This window comes from Boleophthalmus pectinirostris, unplaced genomic scaffold (assembly GCF_026225935.1).
Source record: "Boleophthalmus pectinirostris isolate CB_2022bp ecotype Guang Dong unplaced genomic scaffold, ASM2622593v1 HiC_scaffold_4, whole genome shotgun sequence".
NCBI classification, from domain to species: Eukaryota; Metazoa; Chordata; class Actinopteri; order Gobiiformes; family Gobiidae; genus Boleophthalmus; species Boleophthalmus pectinirostris.
Window position 1 is genome coordinate 8,593,805 of NW_026571353.1, and position 20,417 is coordinate 8,614,221.

At 41.8% G+C, this 20,417-nt stretch overlaps 1 protein-coding gene across 1 annotated transcript in view; it reads right to left on the minus strand.

The window, feature by feature from the left end:
* Positions 1-20,417, minus strand: part of LOC110163802 (whirlin-like) — a 345,556-nt gene that overhangs the window by 17,539 nt on the left and 307,600 nt on the right. The window contains exons 11-15 of the mRNA XM_055161486.1: positions 13,224-13,607; positions 12,510-12,750; positions 9,905-10,077; positions 8,214-8,216; positions 3,390-3,518 (exon numbers count right to left, since the gene is read on the minus strand). Coding sequence (XP_055017461.1) covers positions 3,390-3,518; positions 8,214-8,216; positions 9,905-10,077; positions 12,510-12,750; positions 13,224-13,607 — 930 coding nt within the window. The remainder of the gene's footprint in view (positions 1-3,389; positions 3,519-8,213; positions 8,217-9,904; positions 10,078-12,509; positions 12,751-13,223; positions 13,608-20,417) is intronic.

Sequence of the window (20,417 nt, forward strand, 5' to 3'; positions counted from 1 at the left end):
AAACACACCCATGAACACCAGAGCGTGGAAACCTGATCAAAGTCCGACGGGAAATATTTAGAACTTATGTTTGGGACTGGGTTGGACTCTGACACATCAGTTTCCTTTCTACAGTAAAACCACTCACTTTGAGACTCTTTTAAGTGTTCAAAAGATCAGAGCACTGCACTTCTAGTTTAGATACATGTCAAAATTTAGTTTTTATTTGTGAGTTATTTGAGTTATTATTATTTGTGAAATGTGGTGCAGTATTTCAGCTACGTGAAAATTTGTAAAGCATAGAGCAAAGAGTGGCAAAGAACACAAGAAGTAGAGTCAATATCGTGAATCTGCAGCTTCACCTCGATCCGTGTGCTGTGTGGATGTAAACAGACATGTGAGGAACTACTCTTGCCTTTTTACTTTCAAAGAAGGACTCAAACTGGATTAATAGAGCGGTTTTGTGGACTGGATGTCATTATTTGCGGAGGACAGTTTCTATGGATAATGTGGATGAGATGCTGCAGTTTAAATCGACCACTTTACGAGAGGTGAGTGAGTTGTATTCTCATTATTTTCGCTCTATTCCGAGTTTGTATTTTGCGTCTCTGTGTCCGTTAGAGGCCACACAAACAATACCCTACATGTGTCATTAGTCGGCCTGTGAAAATATTGTGATTTTAATTGTATCGGGTTCACAAATATCTTAATGTCGATCAGGCTTGTGTCACTAGGCTTTTTTTTACTACTACTGCTGCATTTGTCTTGTAGAAAATGCTGAAGTCAATGTGCTTCTTGGTTCTACACACATTCACACACACAGTAGAGGATGAAATACGCCCCAACAGTTTGACAGGTCACCTCAGCAGGCACAAGCTTTTAGATGTTCTCAAACTTTTACCGACTAAATGAGAAAAATGGAGCAGGGGGAAGGTCTTTTCAAAATCTACACAGCTGTTTTACCCTTCACGTACGAGAAATCGATATAGGAGTCAAGATAACCGGTGTAAGGCCTATTTCAATGAGCAGACAGGAGCAGAGAGTGAGTATATGGTACAGAGGAGGGACAGTGAGTATATGGGTAGAATGATGGTGAAGCTAGACCTGCCTGGAAACAAGAGGCCAGAGGAAGATTTGTGGAGAAGGTAAGTACATGAGTAGAGCAGGTGCAGTGCTGGTGCCCACTGAACAATTGTGTCCCTCTGCGATGAAAGATTAGAGCTACTGGTCATGGGGCCAATCTCAGTAGTGGCTCTAAAAGATGTTCTGTGCGTCTCACAGTAAAACAGGGACAAAGATTAAACTTGGAACCAGTGCGCGACCAAAGAAGAGTTGTGATTGATGTCAAGCAGTGTCTGACTTTTTGGAATCTCTGTGTGTTTTCAGTCCATCTCTGTCAATAACAAACACGAGCACTCTGTCAAAGTCACAGCAGAACAGAGCAGAAACACAGCCAGCAGCGGAGCTAGTCTCAGCTCACAGGTGGCTTACCGACCAAGACCAAACAAGCTTTTACAATACTTTACAAAGACGTTTTGGCTCACAACTGTATTCTGTCTCCCAAAACTCAAATGTGATTGTCAAGGCGGATTAACTAATCTTAGAAGTAGATGATCTGTTCATATCAAAACAAACGGCGCACAAGTAAAAGAGAAATAACAAAACAAAACAAAGGACTGCAGCTGTTTTCACATGTGTCCTCTGTGGACTGACTCCAGGGCACTCTAGTTCTGTTTACTTCACTTTTGGGTGTTTTTTGTTCACATACACTGCACATCATTCACCCCAAACACACACTATGAGCCACATGAGAAGCATCTGTTCAGAGAACTTATTTTCATGACAACATGTTTCAAGTGGACACACAGAGCCACGTGAATATGCTTATATCTTCACTTACAGGTGTTCTTTTCTCTCACCTGAGGCTTGAGGCTGGTGTGGGTGGAGCTGCTCTGAGACCTCCTGGTTTGAAGCGCTCTCAGAGATTTGAATGTGAATGTGAATCAGAAATGAGACTGTCTTGTTCACACTGACCCAAGAGCAGCTCTCTCAGAGCAAATGCTCTTTTACATCCACCTAATAGTGACCGTGTGAAAACAACTTCAGAAACTGTGTGGGTTTTTGCAGAATAAAGCAAAGCTCTAAACAAGCAACAAACTCACTAAACTCCTAAATGTATCTGAGGGAAAAGAAGTAAAATATTTTCAATGGTTCATATTCTTCTGCTTTGAGAAGCACATGCTACAAGTCAGTGGTAGTGGATGGCACTGGTCTGGTTACAGATCATTCTGCATTAGAACAGGATGTAGGAGGGACTGGCTGCTCAGGCAACAGAACTGGCACCAGTTTGGTGACTTTACCACGCACAGACTGGAGTCTAGTACTCGCTCACACAAATGCTGCTCAGAGACACAATTGATTAAGCAACCTTCACAGAGTGCCTGTGTGCTGTCTTACAATTTTAATTCTTCACGTCGTGTAGTGTGACATCCAAAAATCTTTTAGGAGAATTATGGCCAGTCAAACTTTGGTGCACTGCTATGACAAAACCATATTCAGATCAAATGTTATTACCAAATACACACTGCCAGTCATTCTTATACTGATGATAGCCCTGGTAAAAGCAGTCCAGACCTGAATAAAGTGAATAATGAGAATTACATTTGAAATAATCCTTGTGTCTCACTTGTATACTTGTGTCTCACCTGTATACTTGTGTCTCACTTGTGTACTTGTGTCTCACCTGTGTACTTGTGTCTCACTTGTATACTTGTGTCTCACTTGTGTACTTGTGTGTCTACACTGTATACTTGTGTCTCACCTGTGTACTTGTGTCTCACTGTGTACTTGTGTCTAACCTGTGTACTTGTGTCTCACTTGTATACTTGTGTCTCACCTGTATACTTGTGTCTCACTTGTATACTTGTGTCTCACTTGTATACTTGTGTCTCACTTGTATACTTGTGTCTCACCTTGTATACTTGTGTCTCACCTGTATACTTGTGTCTCACTTGTATACTTGTGTCTCACCTGTATACTTGTGTCTCACCTGTATACTTGTGTCTCACCTGTGTACTTGTGTCTCACTTGTATACTTGTGTCTCACCTGTATACTTGTGTCTCACTTGTATACTTGTGTCTCACTTGTATACTTGTGTCTCACCTGTATACTTGTGTCTCACTTGTATACTTGTGTCTCACTTGTGTACTTGTGTCTAACCTGTGTACTTGTGTCTCACCTGTGTACTTGTGTCTCACCTGTATACTTGTGTCTCACCTGTGTACTTGTGTCTCACCTGTGTACTTGTGTCTCACCTGTGTACTTGTGTCTCACCTGTGTACTTGTGTCTCACCTGTGTACTTGTGTCTCACCTGTGTACTTGTGTCTCACCTGTGTACTTGTGTCTCACCTGTATAGTGACGATGCGTGGTAAAGGCTGCCTCGTGTTGGCTCCTCCCTCGATGGCGATGCCCAAAGTGTTGGAGTTTTTCAGGACCCGGACTAAGATCGCAGAAGCCATGGGGACTGGGGACATCAGCTGAGGGCCACACACACACACACACACAATAATGAGCTTGAGAATCTTTAAAAATATATAAATAAATCTTTCCTTTTTAAACATTTTTATATAGGGTTTTACCATAATGGAATGTCTGTTGAGGTGGTTCACATTTGGTTTGGCCCTGGTTTGGTCTTAGTCTAGTCCTGATGTGGATCCTGGTCTAGGCCTGATCTAGTCCAAGTTAAAATTTATCTCAATTGTGATGTCATGAGTAAATAAGGTAAATGAACCCTTCTCCAAACTGTGTGACCAAACCTCTTTGTTAAAAGCTAAGCAGAGTTGGGCCTGGTTTGTACTCGGATGGGAGACGTCAGGTGCCACAGTGGAGGAGGGTCGGTCTGCAGCATGGGCGTTCCAGATGTGCAACAGAAACTCCCTTATGGGCATTCCTGTAGCGTGTAATCAACCAGTCAGAAAGAGTTTTGTACTCTTCTCCTTTTTTGCATCTTCTTGGCAAAAGTCTATATCTACAGTCAAAGCAAAGCAGCAACACGTGTGTTTCACGAGAGGTTAAGTCCATAAGTATCTTTTAATTGTACAGTTTGAGCAATTCCATTTAATGTCATGTTAAATGTACATAAACAGAATGATGTTAGAATGTGATCAGACCCTCTTTGGTACATACGCTGACAATGAACGGAACCAAGTTAGTTAATGATAGTATGGCATGAGTTAACAACTAAGTTACTGTAACAGGTTGGCAACTATGCTTTTGGGAAACACTTTGGATAAAAGCGTCTGCTAAGAACATGAACATAAACCCCTGGGTTGCTGTAGAACTACGGGTATACGGCCTATCAATAGCTAAAGTCAAGACTCGTGCCATACTATCGTTAACTAACTTGGTTATTTTCATTGTCACCGTACCGGAGAAGGTCTGATCACATTCTAACATCATTCTGTTTATGTACATTTAAGATAAGCCTGGAATTGCTCAAACTGTACAAATAAAGGATACTTACAGACATAGCTCAAGTACAGCGTTAACATGAGTATTTGTCACAAATGCAGTTTTCCAAATGATTGCACTTACAGCAATAAACCTATTACTGTTCTGAAAATCCTGATTTTGAGAAGGAAAACAATGCACTGCACAACCCAACATTTTACTATGCAACATTCGGTGGCAGCTTAGCATTTAAACTTGACGTTCCTGCCTTTCTTTTACTATTTGGTTCAATCACAGACCTATATATTTATATCTATACATGTCTATAGGTTCAGTGCTAACGTCAATGTACAACTCTTACTTTATATATGTTAGCCGGATGTTGACAGTTCCTCATGGAAGGAGGAGAAGAAGAAACAGGAGGTGTTCCTGTTTAGGGAAGAATTTATGTTCCGTAGCTTACCACCGCCGAGTGTGGAGAGAATGAATGCACTAAATTGAAAAGTGAGCATCTGGAAAAGCACTATATAAAACTAACTGTAACATTTCTGAGTGTCTGGCACCTGGTCACACACTAAGACCAAGTTACTGGTCAGATCTGTCAAGAAATGAGGCCTCACAAATACAGTCATCCCTCGCTATTTTGTGGTTCAACTTTAGCGGTCTCACTGTTTCGCAGATTTTTTTTGTGTGCAATTTTGCATGTTTATGTTTTTTTTTTTTTTTTTTTTTTACAGCGTATGAATGCGTATTGTGTATTATGGGTGGGTCAGGACTAAACCAGGTCTAAACTAGGACTAATCTTGGACTTAAGAGAGAGAACCCTGAGCAGGGTGTCTGCAAAGCGCGATTGGGCAATTGCTGCGCTTAACTCCGTGAGGTGCGGAGCTGAGCCGGTCCTTTCTCCTGTGGTCCTGTTTTAGTTCTAGTTTAGGCCTGTTTTAGGTTAGTCCTGGGTTAGTCCTGGTTTAGTCTTGGTTTAGTCTGTGGCACATGCAGCGCAAAAGTTTGATATAATCTTGGGTTAACGGGCGGGTGTGGTGCTGTATTGTGTGTACGGTATTGTACTGCGCGGGTGCGATGCTGTACTCTGCGGGTGTGGGTCTCCAAAAATGGACCCATGCAGAACTCCATTTTGGAACAAATTAATCTTTGAGTCAATGTCGACGTAACTTTCTGCACTGTAAAAGGCTCCTGCAGTCACACCCAAAAGGCAGAGGAAGATTTAACCATCGCACAAAAAGATGTCTGGACATGCTGAAGAAAGGTAGATATGCAGCTGTAGGGCGCCATTATGAAATAAATTAATCTTCTACCTAATCTTCGTTACATAAAGGAGAAAAATAACATAAGGACGACAGCAGCAATAAGTTTTAAGAAAGATGCAAAAAGGGTTGTAACTGTCCTGTGTGAGAAAAGTGTATAAAGTGTGTGGTGACGGGGTGAGCCTTAAAACAGATATAATAATTGTAAAATATAAAGCTGACTACTCTGTGGATTTCACTTATTGCAGGTTATTTTTAGAACCTAACCCCCGTGATAAACGAGGGACCACTGTACATATTTTTCACAGAATGAGCAGTTTCTGAATTAATGCAAGTCAGATAAGTTTAATATCATACAGTGTGACATGCCAAGCAAAGTAATAACATCTCCATGGTGACAAACAGGCGTCATATTCTCCACCAGACAAGTTTCTAACACGTTTTATCAATTTCACACATTTTTGGCAATAGATCACAGTGTTACAAAATATTCAATTGTCCCACTTTCTTTGTGTGAGAAATGTTAATACAGGATGTTCTGAGACATAAATAGTGAGAGGAACGAGCTGAGATTGTGCTGATTCTGTCTGGAGGTAATGACACACAGAGAGGAGCCCATTAGAGCGTGAAATACGTCTTGTCCCACACTTTTCTTTGGTAATTAAAATGCTGAGAGAGCCGACCTGTGTCAAGAACAATCATCGAATACATCTCAAATCTAACACGCACTGAGAGCCTGAAGAATGGGCCTAATTCAACCAGGAAGGAGTTCAACAAAAACATCAAACAGGTACAATGAGGTAGACAGAAGAACGTTACATGAAAAAGAGGAGTGGTAATAGTGGAAAAGAAGATGGAGAGGCTGAGGAGGCTGGTGATTCTGCTGCAGGAATGAAAATGGGGGAGAGAGAGAAGACAGGAAGTTAAAAGATCACATGATAAAAAAAAAAAGTGTTTTGAAAATGACTATTCTGTTGTGAACAAAGTAAAGGTGTGTGTGTGTGTGTAATCTGTGTATCATTCATTCATTTGTTTTTCAATATAAAACCAACAATAAGAAAACGAAAAAACAACTATTTTCTTCATTATTTGTCTCCAAAACCAAAATGAAAAAACGGATAATGATTTCGTTTTTTCAGTTTTCGATTTTGTGTTTAAATGAAAAATGGAAAAAACAGATAACTCGTTTACGTGACTTCCGTGACTGCGATGCCGGACTTTTGCTTCACATACGGATAGAACCAGGATAGATCAAGGTCTGGGACCACACCGGGACCAGGCCAGGACCAGAGCGGGACCAGAGCAGACTCCGAGCTTTGACTCCGAGCCTCCGCAGGGTTCGAGCCTCAGCTTCGAGCTCCGGCCCTGCCGTGGGCTCTGAGCCTCCTGTCTCGTCCTGGTCTGGTCCCGGTCACAGTCCCAGTCTCAGTCTCGGTCTGGTCTCGGTCTGGTCCCGGCCTGGTCCTGGTCTGGTCTCGGTCTCAGTCCCGCTCTGGTCCCGGTCTGGTTTCAGTCTCGGTCTGGTCCTGGTCTGGTCCCGGTCTGGTCTCGGTCTCAGTCCTGCTCTGGTCCCAGTCTGGTCCCGGTCTGGTCTCAGTCCCGCTCTGGTCCCGGTGTGGTCCTGAACCTGGATCAGTCCTGGTTCAGTCTGTATGCAGTACAAAAGTCCGGCATCACAGTCACGGTAAACCTTTATCTGTTTTTTTTTTCCATTTATCATTTAAACACAAAATCAAAAACTGAAAAACAAATCCTTATCTGTTTTTTCATTTTGGTTTTGGAGACAAATAATGAAGAAAACAGTTGTTTTTTCATTTTCTTATTTTTGGTTTTATATTGAAAAACAAATGAACGAATGATACATGGATTGTGTGTGTTTGTTGTAATACTTTGGTAACACTACTCTGGAGAGGGAGGTGGTACACTTATCAAATGAAACAAAAAAATTAACTTAAATTTAAACTACTTAAAGAAGGGGTAAAAATCAACTATTTGGACAACCTTCTACCATGGTATAATGTTCCTTGTTACAATCCAAAATAGATCAAATATATTTAGGACGGGACCAGGAAGACAAAGTTAAGGATTGCACGTTCTTTTCTTTGTTTCTTTTTGTATTTTGAAAGATGGAACCTAAGAAAAAAACCCTTAACCTGTGCCCGCCCAAAAAAACAAAGTACCAAAGCAAAAGACCATGGTGAGCCGGCCAACATAAAACAAGGACGCTGCACTGGACAGGCCATAGAAGCTGCCAGTGCACCACTGTCCCCACCCTAACGAAAACGCAGCCCCAAAAACTATCTCTACGTAAAATAACAATGAAAACGGGAAGTCCGGACTCACCGAGGCAAACCAAAAAAATAAGCAAAGCAAACAAAAGGCTAACAAACTGACATATTAGAACGGTGGGAACGGCGGGGAGAGCGAGGCACACGGGGCTCATGCAATTTAAAGGTTCCTAGTGGAAATGAGAAGCAACCCAAAAAGAAGCTTTAAACATTCAAAAATAAGAATAACTTGCTAAACAAAACTGGGAAAAATACTACAAAATATAAACAAGGTGCCCAGACCTTTATCAAAAACATCCATGAAGAGGTCTTAAATGTCATCCATGCATCTTTGAGTAATTTAGCAATCTCTCCCAGGCCCTGTTTAAACTCTCCCTATGGTTAGCACTACGATTCTGTCCAGTGCCCAGCCGACAAGCCTACACTTGACTGTAATTAAGGCAGTCTTGCGTGATGTCACCAAGCACTTGAAATCTCAGAGGTCAGTGGAGTCAGGACCTACTCAGTTTTATATGTTTTTGATCAGAAAGCTGCAAATTAAAGCTCTAGGGACCATAGACAATGCCATTAAAACACCATAGACACTATGACGGAGTAACCCGTCATGCCATGGTGCTGATAGACATGCACACGCTCATACCGGTGTTTCACTTACCCGGCCGTTTACCGCTATGCCCGAGTTTTCCTCACATAGCCATCACAACAGTCAAGGGTGCACACTTGATTGTTGCTCAGACATTCCTTTCACCATAGCCATTGTTTCATTTCCAAACTTTCCTCCATGTCCGCCCTCCCCTCAGTGCGTGTGTCAGTCAAGCCCCAAGGTCTCAAAATGGTCGCCCATTCAAAGTCATTGAGCCAAGCTCATTGGTGCATAACTCCAGTTTAGCCTTTAGCCTGGATAGGTATTTCCGGTGGCTCCAGGTTGACTGAGCATGTGCAGTAGGTGCTGTTTTTTCCCGCGGGCACACGCCAATGCACAGGAGCACACGCACAGAGCGAGGTCTTGGGTATCACGTGATCGCTTTGACCAATCACAGCGAGAGGAGCTAGAGCGGAGCAGAGAGGAGCCGGAGCGAACGATCATGAGGCGTTTTTTAAGACAACTGAAGTGTTTTGAGCTGAGAAAAAGTTTATGATCTAAAAATAGGTAAAAATTACCATAAAAACCAACATTTTTGAAAGTTGTAGGTGCTCTGTCAGCCGAACACGAGCAGTTTTTACATTGCGCTCTATGAGAAAAATCCCTTCATGGACCAAGGGATTTTTCCGCTGAAGCTCCAGTGAGTGGCCACTACATCAAATGGAGGCAGCTACAAGCAGCAACACCCTATCCAGTTATTTTAATAGATCCATGGTGTCAGTCGGCCAACTTGAGGTTGTGGTCTTCCGCTTTATGCTGCATCACATGTAGGCTGTGCACATGTGACATCGTGAGTAACGTCATGTAATTTTCTGTTTTTGTAATGAATAAGAATATTTTTTTCCTTATCTGTGCTTAGAGATTAGTATTAGGGTAGTTTTTATGGTAATGTTTATGATTTTTCAGTATTAAAGGGGGAATATATCTGTTTCTATTTGTAGAGGAAAAGATGTTTTTCATTGTTAATTAATGTGGGGGAGGAGCCTCGTACTATAAAAAGGACTTCCTATCTCCACAGAAGCAGTGCATGTTAAGAGGAAGAGCTGTGTGCACTACAGACACCAGCTTTGAAACTATTCAAGGGCTGCTACAGACTGTAAATATATCTACTTTTTTTTTTTTTTTTTTCATTTTTCACTATTTTGTGCACTTCTGTAAATAAAATCACCAACACTTGGACTTGGACTACGCCATATTATATCTTTTTGGTTCAATTGGTGGCAGTGTTGGGAGTTTAATTCCACTTTAACAGATATTGATAGCCTAAAGCCACTCACCTGCCTGTTGACTCCAGCAGGTGGCGCTGTTGTCCCCTCTGCAGCGTGTCCCAGCTGGCTCTTACAGGGGCGAGGGCTGCCGTCTTTACTCAGGGCCCCGGCTTCTGCGATGTCCACTCCACTGTCCTCACTCAGCGTCTGCCCACTGTCCGACAACTGGGAGAGAGTGCCCCCTAGAGACCGTCAGTGCAAATGACATCAGAAATAATGCCCCAAATACTGACAGGCAATTTGGCTGAAATATGGTTTGAAACTGGGCCCATTTATTGTCTTAAGGACGTTACGAAATCTCTTGGGCAGTCTTTTTACTTTACGAAGGACAATCTATCTGTCAAATGTTAGTAAAGTCACAAAAAAATGACTAAGTGTATGAGATAAATTACTACTGCTACCATTACCATAAAATAAAGTTGTTGTGGCAAGTATTTTTTAGAGCATTTTCGTATATTCAGAACAGATACAATATTTATGATCCTCTAAATCAAGGGAAACACTGTCCTTGGCTGGTGTGTCCTTATAAAAGTCCCCAAAATCGTAAAAAAGTTTTAGTTTCACAATATTATTTAATCAATTATCTATAGAGTTATGAAATGCAAGTTAATAGTTTTATCAAATGTTCAATCAGTCAGTCTATCCATAGATCTGCTGGATTTAACAATGTGTCTCATCTACTTGAGTTATAACATCTGCTGCAATTTAAACATGGCAGAATGTCACAGTTTTACCATATATCAGATGCCCTCCCAACCCCTTGTAAAATTTAGATTTTAAATAAGCCTAACCATGTCCTCAGATCAGACATGAAATTTAATTTGATTACTAACAACTTGCCGATTCATTAATAATTCCAAAAACATGTCAGATATATTTAAGTTCTATTTTGGTATTTTGGTTCTCAAGATGATAATCCAGACAGAGTGGGCCTCGCGACTCTCTCATTTGGGTTGCCAGTTTCAATCCTAAAATCCAATTGGTTAAAACCTAAAGTGCCTCTCTCTGATCTGACTGGTCTCTACTTAAACTGCATCACCTGCAGCATCATGAGTCACAGCTAGTGCAGCCTCTGCAGCTGCAGTATATGCTCCACATACATGTACTGAGGGGAAGAAAAACTTGTTTCCTCTATTATGTGCTGGCAGGGCTAGCGTAGGTCAGAGACCTGCACGGGTCCATTTTTGGAGACCCACACCCCCCAGCACCCTCACAACACCACCACACTCACCCGCGCACTACAACACCACACCCACCCGCGCAATACAACACCACAACCACCCGCGCAATACAAACACCACACCCACCGCGCAACACAACACCACACCACCCGCGCAATACAACACCACACCCACCCGCGCAATACAACACCACACCCACCCGCACAATACAACACCACACTCGCCCGCGCAATACAACACCACACCCACCCGCGCAATACAACACCACACTCACCCGCGCAATACAACACCACACCCACCCGCGCAATACAACACACACCCCCCGCACATACACACCACACCCACCCGCGCAACACAACACCACACCCGCCCGCACCTGCGCAGTACAACACCACACCCACCCGCACAGTACAGCACCACATCCGCCCATGATTACCCTTGATTATATCAAAGTTAAATCCACACCTGCCCAGACAGTCCACCCGTTACCCACCCGTGCCCGTGATAAATAACACAGTGGTTGCCCTGGAACAGTCATTGTGAACTCTTTTATAAGCACCGCTCGCCAACTTAACTTTCATCTCGTCCGTCATGTCGATGCTTCTCAAACCATGAATGCTGCTGGGGAAAATTGCTACGGTCGCTGTTAAGTGACGTAGGCTGTAGTTTAAATATTTTAGCCCCTGTAGGAAGACTGAACACAATGTGATTCTGACAATTTGTACATGATAGTCTAGTACATATATACATATATATATTTGATTCATCTGACCTGCCCATGTGTATTCACTACCCGCCCACATACTGTACCTATTTGTGGTTACCCGTTGGGTACCGGTGCAGGACTCCGGCATAGGTTACATACAGTTGGCGTAGGTTACATACAGTTCTTTGTTATAAATCAGTTGTTATGCAAAAATATTGCCAAGTACATTTACTTAGCCAATCATATTCAAATTGTAATAGATTTTTGAAATACTCGATTTTGATACTTAAATAAAACTAAAGATACAGAAGCAAAAAAAAAAAAAAGTAAAAGTATCACATGAAAAAATCGACTGAAGTAAAAGTATTAAATGTACTTGAAGAGTAAAAAGGAAAAATATTTTTGTGCATATTTTGAGGTCTAATGAAGCTTCAAATGTAGAGGTTTTGATAAAGATTTGTGTTGAATTTTGTTGAGCAGAAACAATAGAACTGATTTTTATTGTTTTTTTCCAATCTGTTTTTATTTGTGTATCTTTGTTTGCTCAAATTACAAAAGTGTTAAAAAATAAACCCTCAGACTTTCAGCTGATCTCAAACAATAATAAAAAATACTTTTACTTATAATCTACATTTTTACTTAATTATATTACTTAACTACTTTTACTTCATTACATTCCACCACTGTTTAGATACAACCAAAGTGAAGAACACAAGGTAACGCTCACCTCTTTGTTGCGTCCGGCAGTCAGCTGTGAGGCGATTCCCGTCGACGATGACCTTGTGACCCAAAGCGGGGGAGCAGGGCTGGTCCGGAGAACAAGTGGAGGGCGCGGGGGTGATGAGGGCGGGGCAGGGCGAGGCACAGGGCGAGGGGTGAGGAGACGCCAGGGGAGATACACCTTTGGAGGAGCAGCCCGATTTGGACGAAACACAGGACTTCTCATAAGAGCTGGATCTGGAGTAGGCCTGGACAATGAGAGAAGACAATAATATTAACTTTCTAGTCATTAGTAATGGCAGTCAGATACACTATTTATGTTTAATGAGTTTAGTCTGTCAAAGTGCTTTCTTCTTTGTTTTTAGGTTTAGCAGTTGGCTCTGTGCACAACAATGATCGACCAGCTATGGACATTTGAGATGCTAAAGACTATTTGTGGCAGCAACTGTGACAGAAGACCTTCCAGAGGAAAGACTCCAAGACCTTCCAATGGAAACACTTTTGGCTCTTTATCTCCTCAAACTGCCCTGGCACAGTCCTGCTGACCTAACTGACGAGTTAAACTGCACTGAGACCTTTGACTGAGACATGAAGGTGACTGAGAATCACAGTGTAAATGTTGCCTGAGTGACTTGAAATGTAATATAGTTTTTGGTTTAATGGATTTTCTCTCAGTCAATATTACCCATGCATTATATTTTTGTGTCTGGTTGACTCTCACCTCTGCTTTTGCCGGTGCCGAGTTCGAATGAAGGAACATGGGGGCGTGGTTTCCCGAGGTGGGCCGTCCCGAGTGAGTGTGGTGGGTGTGGCAGTGGTGAGGGAGGGGCTCCGGGTGGTTGCATGGGTGAGGGTGGGGTTCTGGGTGAGGACATGGGTGGGGGAGTGGCTCCTGGTGGGCGCATGGGTGCTGATGCAGGGCGGACATGGACGCGTGGTGCCCGGGACAGCCGCGGGGGGAGGTGGGTCTCAGGGACTTGTGGAGGCAGTCCTGGAGGAGGCGGTTTGGACCGGACTGAACCAGGCGGGCCGAGGGGATCCTCTCTCTGGAGCAGCGGCTCGGGGGTCTGAAGAGGGGAGGGGACTGTCTCACCTGCACATCCTCCTGTAAAGAGACAAGAAGAAGGACTAGAACTTCTATCTGGGCCATACAATGATCTGGCCTGATTCATTCACAGCAGCATTAGGATTTGTTCTCTTGACGGTAGGCGGGTACTTTTTTTATTTAACCAGTCGTTGCTATTTGGTCTTGATGTATGTAATGCACTGCTAACGGAGCTAACTGGTATATTAAGCTTTTCTCAAATCCTGTGGAAGAAGGACAATAACATGTTTCCCTTTGATAAAATTCACCAAACATTCTCTTTGGTCTGGCTTTAAATCCTCGATCTCAGGAATCGTTGCCAACACAGAATGTATGGCTCTTCGCTGATTAGCTGGTGCCCGAACTCGCACTTCTGGGGTTCTTGCAAACTGTCAACTGTATTCTGATTCCTGACCTAGTCACTGGAGAGAAATTTAATTGAGCGGAGGCACTAGGTGGCGCCAGCCTGGCTAACAATGCTCTACACAGCCAGTCAAACGTTTGGACACATCTTCTTATTCAATGTTTTCTCTCTCTCTCTTTTGTTTACTACATTCTATATTAGACAATAAATAAATACAGAAAACAAGAAATATACAAAGTGAGAAAGAATTATGTAGCCATCCTTTGCTTTGTCAACAGTGCCGCAAACCCTTGGCCTTCTCTCAGTGAGCTTCATGATGAAGTCTCCTGAAATGGTTTTCATTTCAGGGCTGTTCCTTGGGTCAGAATGCGGTCAGAAGAGTTGTCAAAGCAGTGATTAAAGCAAAGCGTGGCTACATATTAGGGATGTAACAATAACTGAAATATCGTGATATCTTATCATCAAAGTTCTCACAATAATATCGTGGACCATCACTATATATCGAATTAAAAGTCTCTTTGCTTAAATTGAGAGTTATGGTGCAGCAATAGCTAAAAAAAAGTCAGAGGGAACTACATAGACCATGATCCTTTGCTCCATTTCAGTGCAGAGTACTAGAAGAAATAACAGTTCTAAGCACTTTTAAGTCTTATATCTTTGGACTGAGTTTTGTCATGTCATTTTAAGAGTGAAAAAGTAGCATATTCAGTTTTGTTATCCTCCACAAAATATCGCAATAAATATCATACCGTGAGCTGTATATCATGAAAATATCCTACAGAGAGACTTGGATATTGTCACCTCCCTAATCATGAGGCTTCCCACCATTTCATGAGCTTTCCCACGATATCGCAATAAATATCGTACCATGACGTTCATAGCGTGACAATATTGTATCGGGAGACTTGGATGTCGTTATACCCCTACTATATATACATAAATAATACTAATAATGATAAAACCGTTGAGTTATTTTGAGTTTATTTGTGTTTAGTACATTCCCAGGGTGTTTATTCATTCAGTTCTAATGTCTTCAGTTTGACTCTACAATATAAATAGTCAGACATAAGAAACTTTTGACTGGCTGTATAGATTCAACCTTGTCAAACATTCTATTAATTACCGCTTTCAAAATCACTACAACACTACGGAACTCAATTTGATTTAATAAATAAAATAAACAGATCACAAATTATGAATGTCCTGCTGCTTTTGAAACCTCAGATCACTTTTACTGCGCTTTAAAAGATGTCTGGTCTGGTCCTGTCTCTCTGATTACCGATGGGCGTGACAGACGTGACTAACATGCAAACGCAAATGTCAAGAAGCTCTAAACTAAATCTAAAGTAAATATGAGGCTAAACAAGTTCGATTTTTTTCTTCAGAATGATATGCGCATATTCGGGAACACGTCTTCTGCATACAGTTTGAGTTAGTTTGAAAATAAAGAGGAAAATAATAAAGAAATAAAGTCGTAGCAGAGTATCAGGTTGTTTGGGGTCTGATTTTCTTCTTCTAAATTTCCTCTTAGGATCCTTGAGTTCAGATGACTTTTTCTCACTGGACCTGGTGCGTGACTTGGGTCTTAGGCACAACCCTGCTAACCCTCAGACTCATGCTTTGAAATGCATGAGATTTACTTTTGTAATTTCAGCCTCCTTTCAAATATTAATTCTCCTGGGGGGGTAAAAGTGGACTGAGCAGAGAGGCACAGATTTCTCTACATTTGTCAGCTCTAACAATCAGCAGGAGCCAAAATACTCCTCTGTCTTCTTCAGATGATTGGTTTATACAGTGTTTTTATGTTTAGTCACACCTGCCTTTCAAAGCACACGGGCTCTCTTAGCTTTGGTGATTGTGTCAGAAATAACACTCGTTTATACGCCTCAGATATTCTGCCATCAGAGAAATTCAAGATTAAAAAGTGATTCCAAATGGAGCCAAAAGCACCACAAAATCAGAACCCATTGTACATCTGCCAAAATAGAAGGTGCACTATGTAACTTTTCTGGTAGTGGTGGTGGTGGGGTGGCGGGGGCGAGTGCGGTCTGCCAGCTACTTGTCTCCATGGAAACATATTGCCTTGCCTGGAATGGTCTTCTTATAATAATTGATCTATTTTGCATTTTTCCTCAGTTACGCGTTATTATTTTCACTGAAACATGCATTTTTATACCGGGAGAGGGGTCACCTCTCCACAGATTGGACGTGTAACATTTTGATTCTACTGCTCATACTACTCTTACAGAAATGCAAACACTGGTACAACTGCAGATGTCATTGCTACAACTCTGCAGGGGATGGAAAAGTTCAGTTTAATATGATATTTGAACTGTCCATGCCTCTGAGATGGGAAATAAGCATAGACTGTAGAAAGAAGTGAATGTCACCCATAGTGTTTGGCTCCAGTCAAATGTAGCTCAGCAAGACTAGCAGGTATAGGGGCAAATTAAGAGCTGGTTTGGACTTAGGTTACGTTTACACTTAAACGAATCACTGTATCACCATATTGGAAATGATTTGTGACCAGACACATCGTTTCTGTGTCCATTCCCTATCCACACAGTAACACAAAACTGCCTGAAACACTAGTCACATGACTAGGCTGGCGTCATGTCGTCACAATGTCATGTGGGCAGTAAAAACAAGGAAGTGGAGCAACGTGTCTGAAGTTGCAGCAGCCGATTTCAAGCAGAGGAAGATGGCAAGCGAGAAAGTAGAAGTAGTTCTAGCTACGCTGTTTCCCATTTGTCTATGGTTTATTTAAACTGTTTTCTTCAATAGCGTCACATGACTGATGTCACGAACCCAGCGAATCAGGAAGGAGCAAGTCACAGTGACGTGGTCCAATAAGGACAGCAACTAGAGCTCCTATGTCAGCATATCAATGTTTTCAGGCATCCACACAGTGCTGGTCAGATCTGTACTCAGATGAATTCGTGGGAGATGGCAGCACCAGATCATTCTGTCTCTGGAGTCGTTTTCCATCAGATTAGAGTGGACCAACACTGCATCCACCACAAAAACAACTTGAATACATACTAGTGTGGATGGGGCCTTAGTCAGAGTAAGACACATTCCAAGTACTTCAAGCCAGTTCCATTATTTGAAAGTATCTTCTGGATGAGAGCTGAATGGGCGTCTCAATCACAAAATCAGAGACCTGATGACCACCGATTAAACTCTTCTCTATAAATGACCTTATCTCTGTTAATCCGAGGTGAGAGAAATTTTATTTTGTGGCCAGACCTCCTTCTCAAAACCTGATCTCGTTATATCTCAGGAGCTAAGCAGAGCCGCGCCTGTGGTTAGTATGTGGGTGGGAGCCCGCTGGGATTTCCAAGTGTCACAGTGGGGCGCCAATGGCAAAAACTGATGCTGTGTCTTTACCATGGACTGTATAATAAACTGGACTTAGAGCCTATTTACACGAGAACACAGGTAAAAACGACAAAATATTTTATTGGAAGTGCCTTTCGTTTAGACGGTGACGGCGTTTTGGGGCTTAAAAACACAAAAATCTGAACCCACCCTCCAGAGTGGAAAAGTTGAATACACTTTGCTGTAGTGTTTCCATCTACACTGCCCAAAATGCAAAACTCTGGTCAGATCTGCTCACGTTGCGTACGCGTTTACATCACCACCGAGCCGCCTGGCATGCATACACAATCAAGTTCCACACACTTTTGCGTCACCGTATGCACGCAGATTTCCTCCTGAAGTGAAGACGCGACATCACTTTTGCGTCTTCTGTTCAGACCGTCATCATATATATGTAGCCTAAGCGAGTGGGACGTCACCATAGCGTTCAGCGCCACTAAAATGAAGCTCAAAGAAGCAAATTTGGAGCCAGGTTCTATGTTATGAATAGGGTTTTATTAACGGACAAAATTGCTAAAAAAACCCCCACCAGGATCATGTAGAACGGGTTAATACGAACATTTTAAGACCAGAATGATGAGACTCACAGCAGCATTACAGAGAAAGGGCCCACAATATTCCAATGTTAATCAGTGGGAGCCAGGATCAGTAGGAGCCGGAAGAGCCGCATGCGAGCTTCCTATTTTGAATGTGGTGGCTAGAGCGTTTCCTCTGTCTAGGCTATGGTCCTTACGCAAGACACTTCATCCACGTTGCCTGGTATGAGAGTGGTGTGTGTGAGATGAAGATGGTAGGTGGTTGGAGAGATCGACGGCGCAGATTGGCAATGAGTGAGGAGTGAATGAATAATGCAAAGTGACCAATGAGCTCCTTCATTTCACATGTCACTGAAATAAACAAATCGAATTGCGTGGCACTGTCTGAATCTGGCTCGAGATGCAATTTAGCGCATGTGACCAGCCCGAAGTCCCTCTGTATAAAAATACAGAGAGAGATCATCCACGACCTGCCATGTATTTTCAACTGCTCCAGCGCATTCTTTGTATCATTCTTCTCGCGTTTATTGAATTTGACTAAGTGTGTTATAAATCATGAGTACTTTGGGTCTTCCTGTGCCCTGTCCTGTTTGCTGTCACACAGGTAAGACTCAGAGCTGCAGGGCACCACATCACGAAGACAAATTTCAGCCCTGATGACTTAATGTGGAGCTCGGAGGAGTTCAATACTCATTTAAACTAAGTACTGCAGGCGACTCACTGCTGTTGGGCCAGAACTCTGTCACTTAAAGCACATGTGACACGTAAGACTACACACTCACTAAAACATACTTAACACCATTATATTTTCATCTATGTTACAATGTTTCCTCATCACAAACAGATAATACTCCCTACAACTGTACAACTCACTCTTATGTAACTGTTAATACTCCCTACAACTGTACAACAACTCACCCTTATGTAACAGATAATACTCCCTACAACTGTACAACAACTCACCCTTATGTAACAGATAATACTCCTTACAACTGTGCAACAATTCACCCTTATGTAACAGATAATACTCCCTACAACTGTACAATTCACCCGTATGTAGCAGATAATACTCCCTACAACTGTACAACAACTCACCCTTATGTAACAGATAATACTCCTTACAACTGTGCAACAATTCACCCTTATGTAACAGATAATACTCCCTACAACTGTACTACAACTCACCCTTATGTAACAGATAATACTCCCTACAACTGTACAACAACATACCATTATGTAACAGATAATACTCCTACAACTGTGCAACAATTCACCCTTATGTAACAGATAATACTCCCTACAACTGTACAACAACTCACCCTTATGTAACAGATAATACTCCTTACAACTGTGCAACAATTCACCCTTATGTAACAGATAATACTCCCTACAACTGTACAACAACTCACCCTTATGTAACAGATAATACTCCCTACAACTGTACAATTCACCCGTATGTAGCAGATAATACTCCCTACAACTGTACAACAACTTATGTAACAGATAATACTCCTTACAACTGTGCAACAATTCACCCTTATGTAACAGATAATACTCCCTACAACTGTACAACAACTCACCCTTATGTAACAGATAATACTCCCTACAACTGTACAACAACATACCATTATGTAACATATAATACTCCCTACGACTGTACAACAACTCACTTTATGTGACAGATAATACTCCCTACAACTGTGCAACAATTCACCCTTATGTAACAGATAATACTCCCTACAAATGTACTATATCTCAACTCGCCCTTATAGAACAGATAATACTCCCTACAACTGTACAACAACTCACCCTTATCTTTTTTTGGTACTTATTTAGAATGTATTATTACCATTTCTCTTTGTTATTATATTGTGATGTGTGAGCTACTGTGTCCAAGTTATTTCCCTTGTGAATCAAAAAAGTTTGTCTTAGTCTAAAATGAAGGTTAAGTCTTTCAGAAAAATGCCTTACTGCATGTAAATTGTCTCTGCCTTTTGGATAGAATAGAGTTGAAATATAGGGATTCCATTATATTATTCAACTGTGTTTTTGTTCTTTTCTTCTCAGCTTTTCTCCACAAATGGCCACTTGACTTCTGTAAAACTACAACACATTTGGCCATTTTCAGAGAAGTCACGGCAATGATAACAACAACAAGTGTGAGGCAAGGACAAATTCTGCTCATACCTCAACAAAAATAACATCAATGATACAACTGGTGTCCTTGGTACAACTATGCAGAGGACGGAAAACTACAATTCAATTTGACCTCTGAACTGTCCATGCCTCCAAGATGGGTCTTAACTGAAACTTTGGTGAGTTAAAGAAAGTTATATAATTCACTCTATTTATTGTATTTGAACTTTTCTGGAGGTAGTAATGTGTTGTCTGAATGTTCCACAGTCAGTATGGCAGGGGTCTTCAAAAGGGATGTAACATTAACTGAAATATCGTGACACTGTATCGGCAAAAGTCTCTAAATAATATCGTGGGCCATTATAATACAGGGTTTCCCAAAAAATCTGACATAATTTCTGGGCCAATAATTTT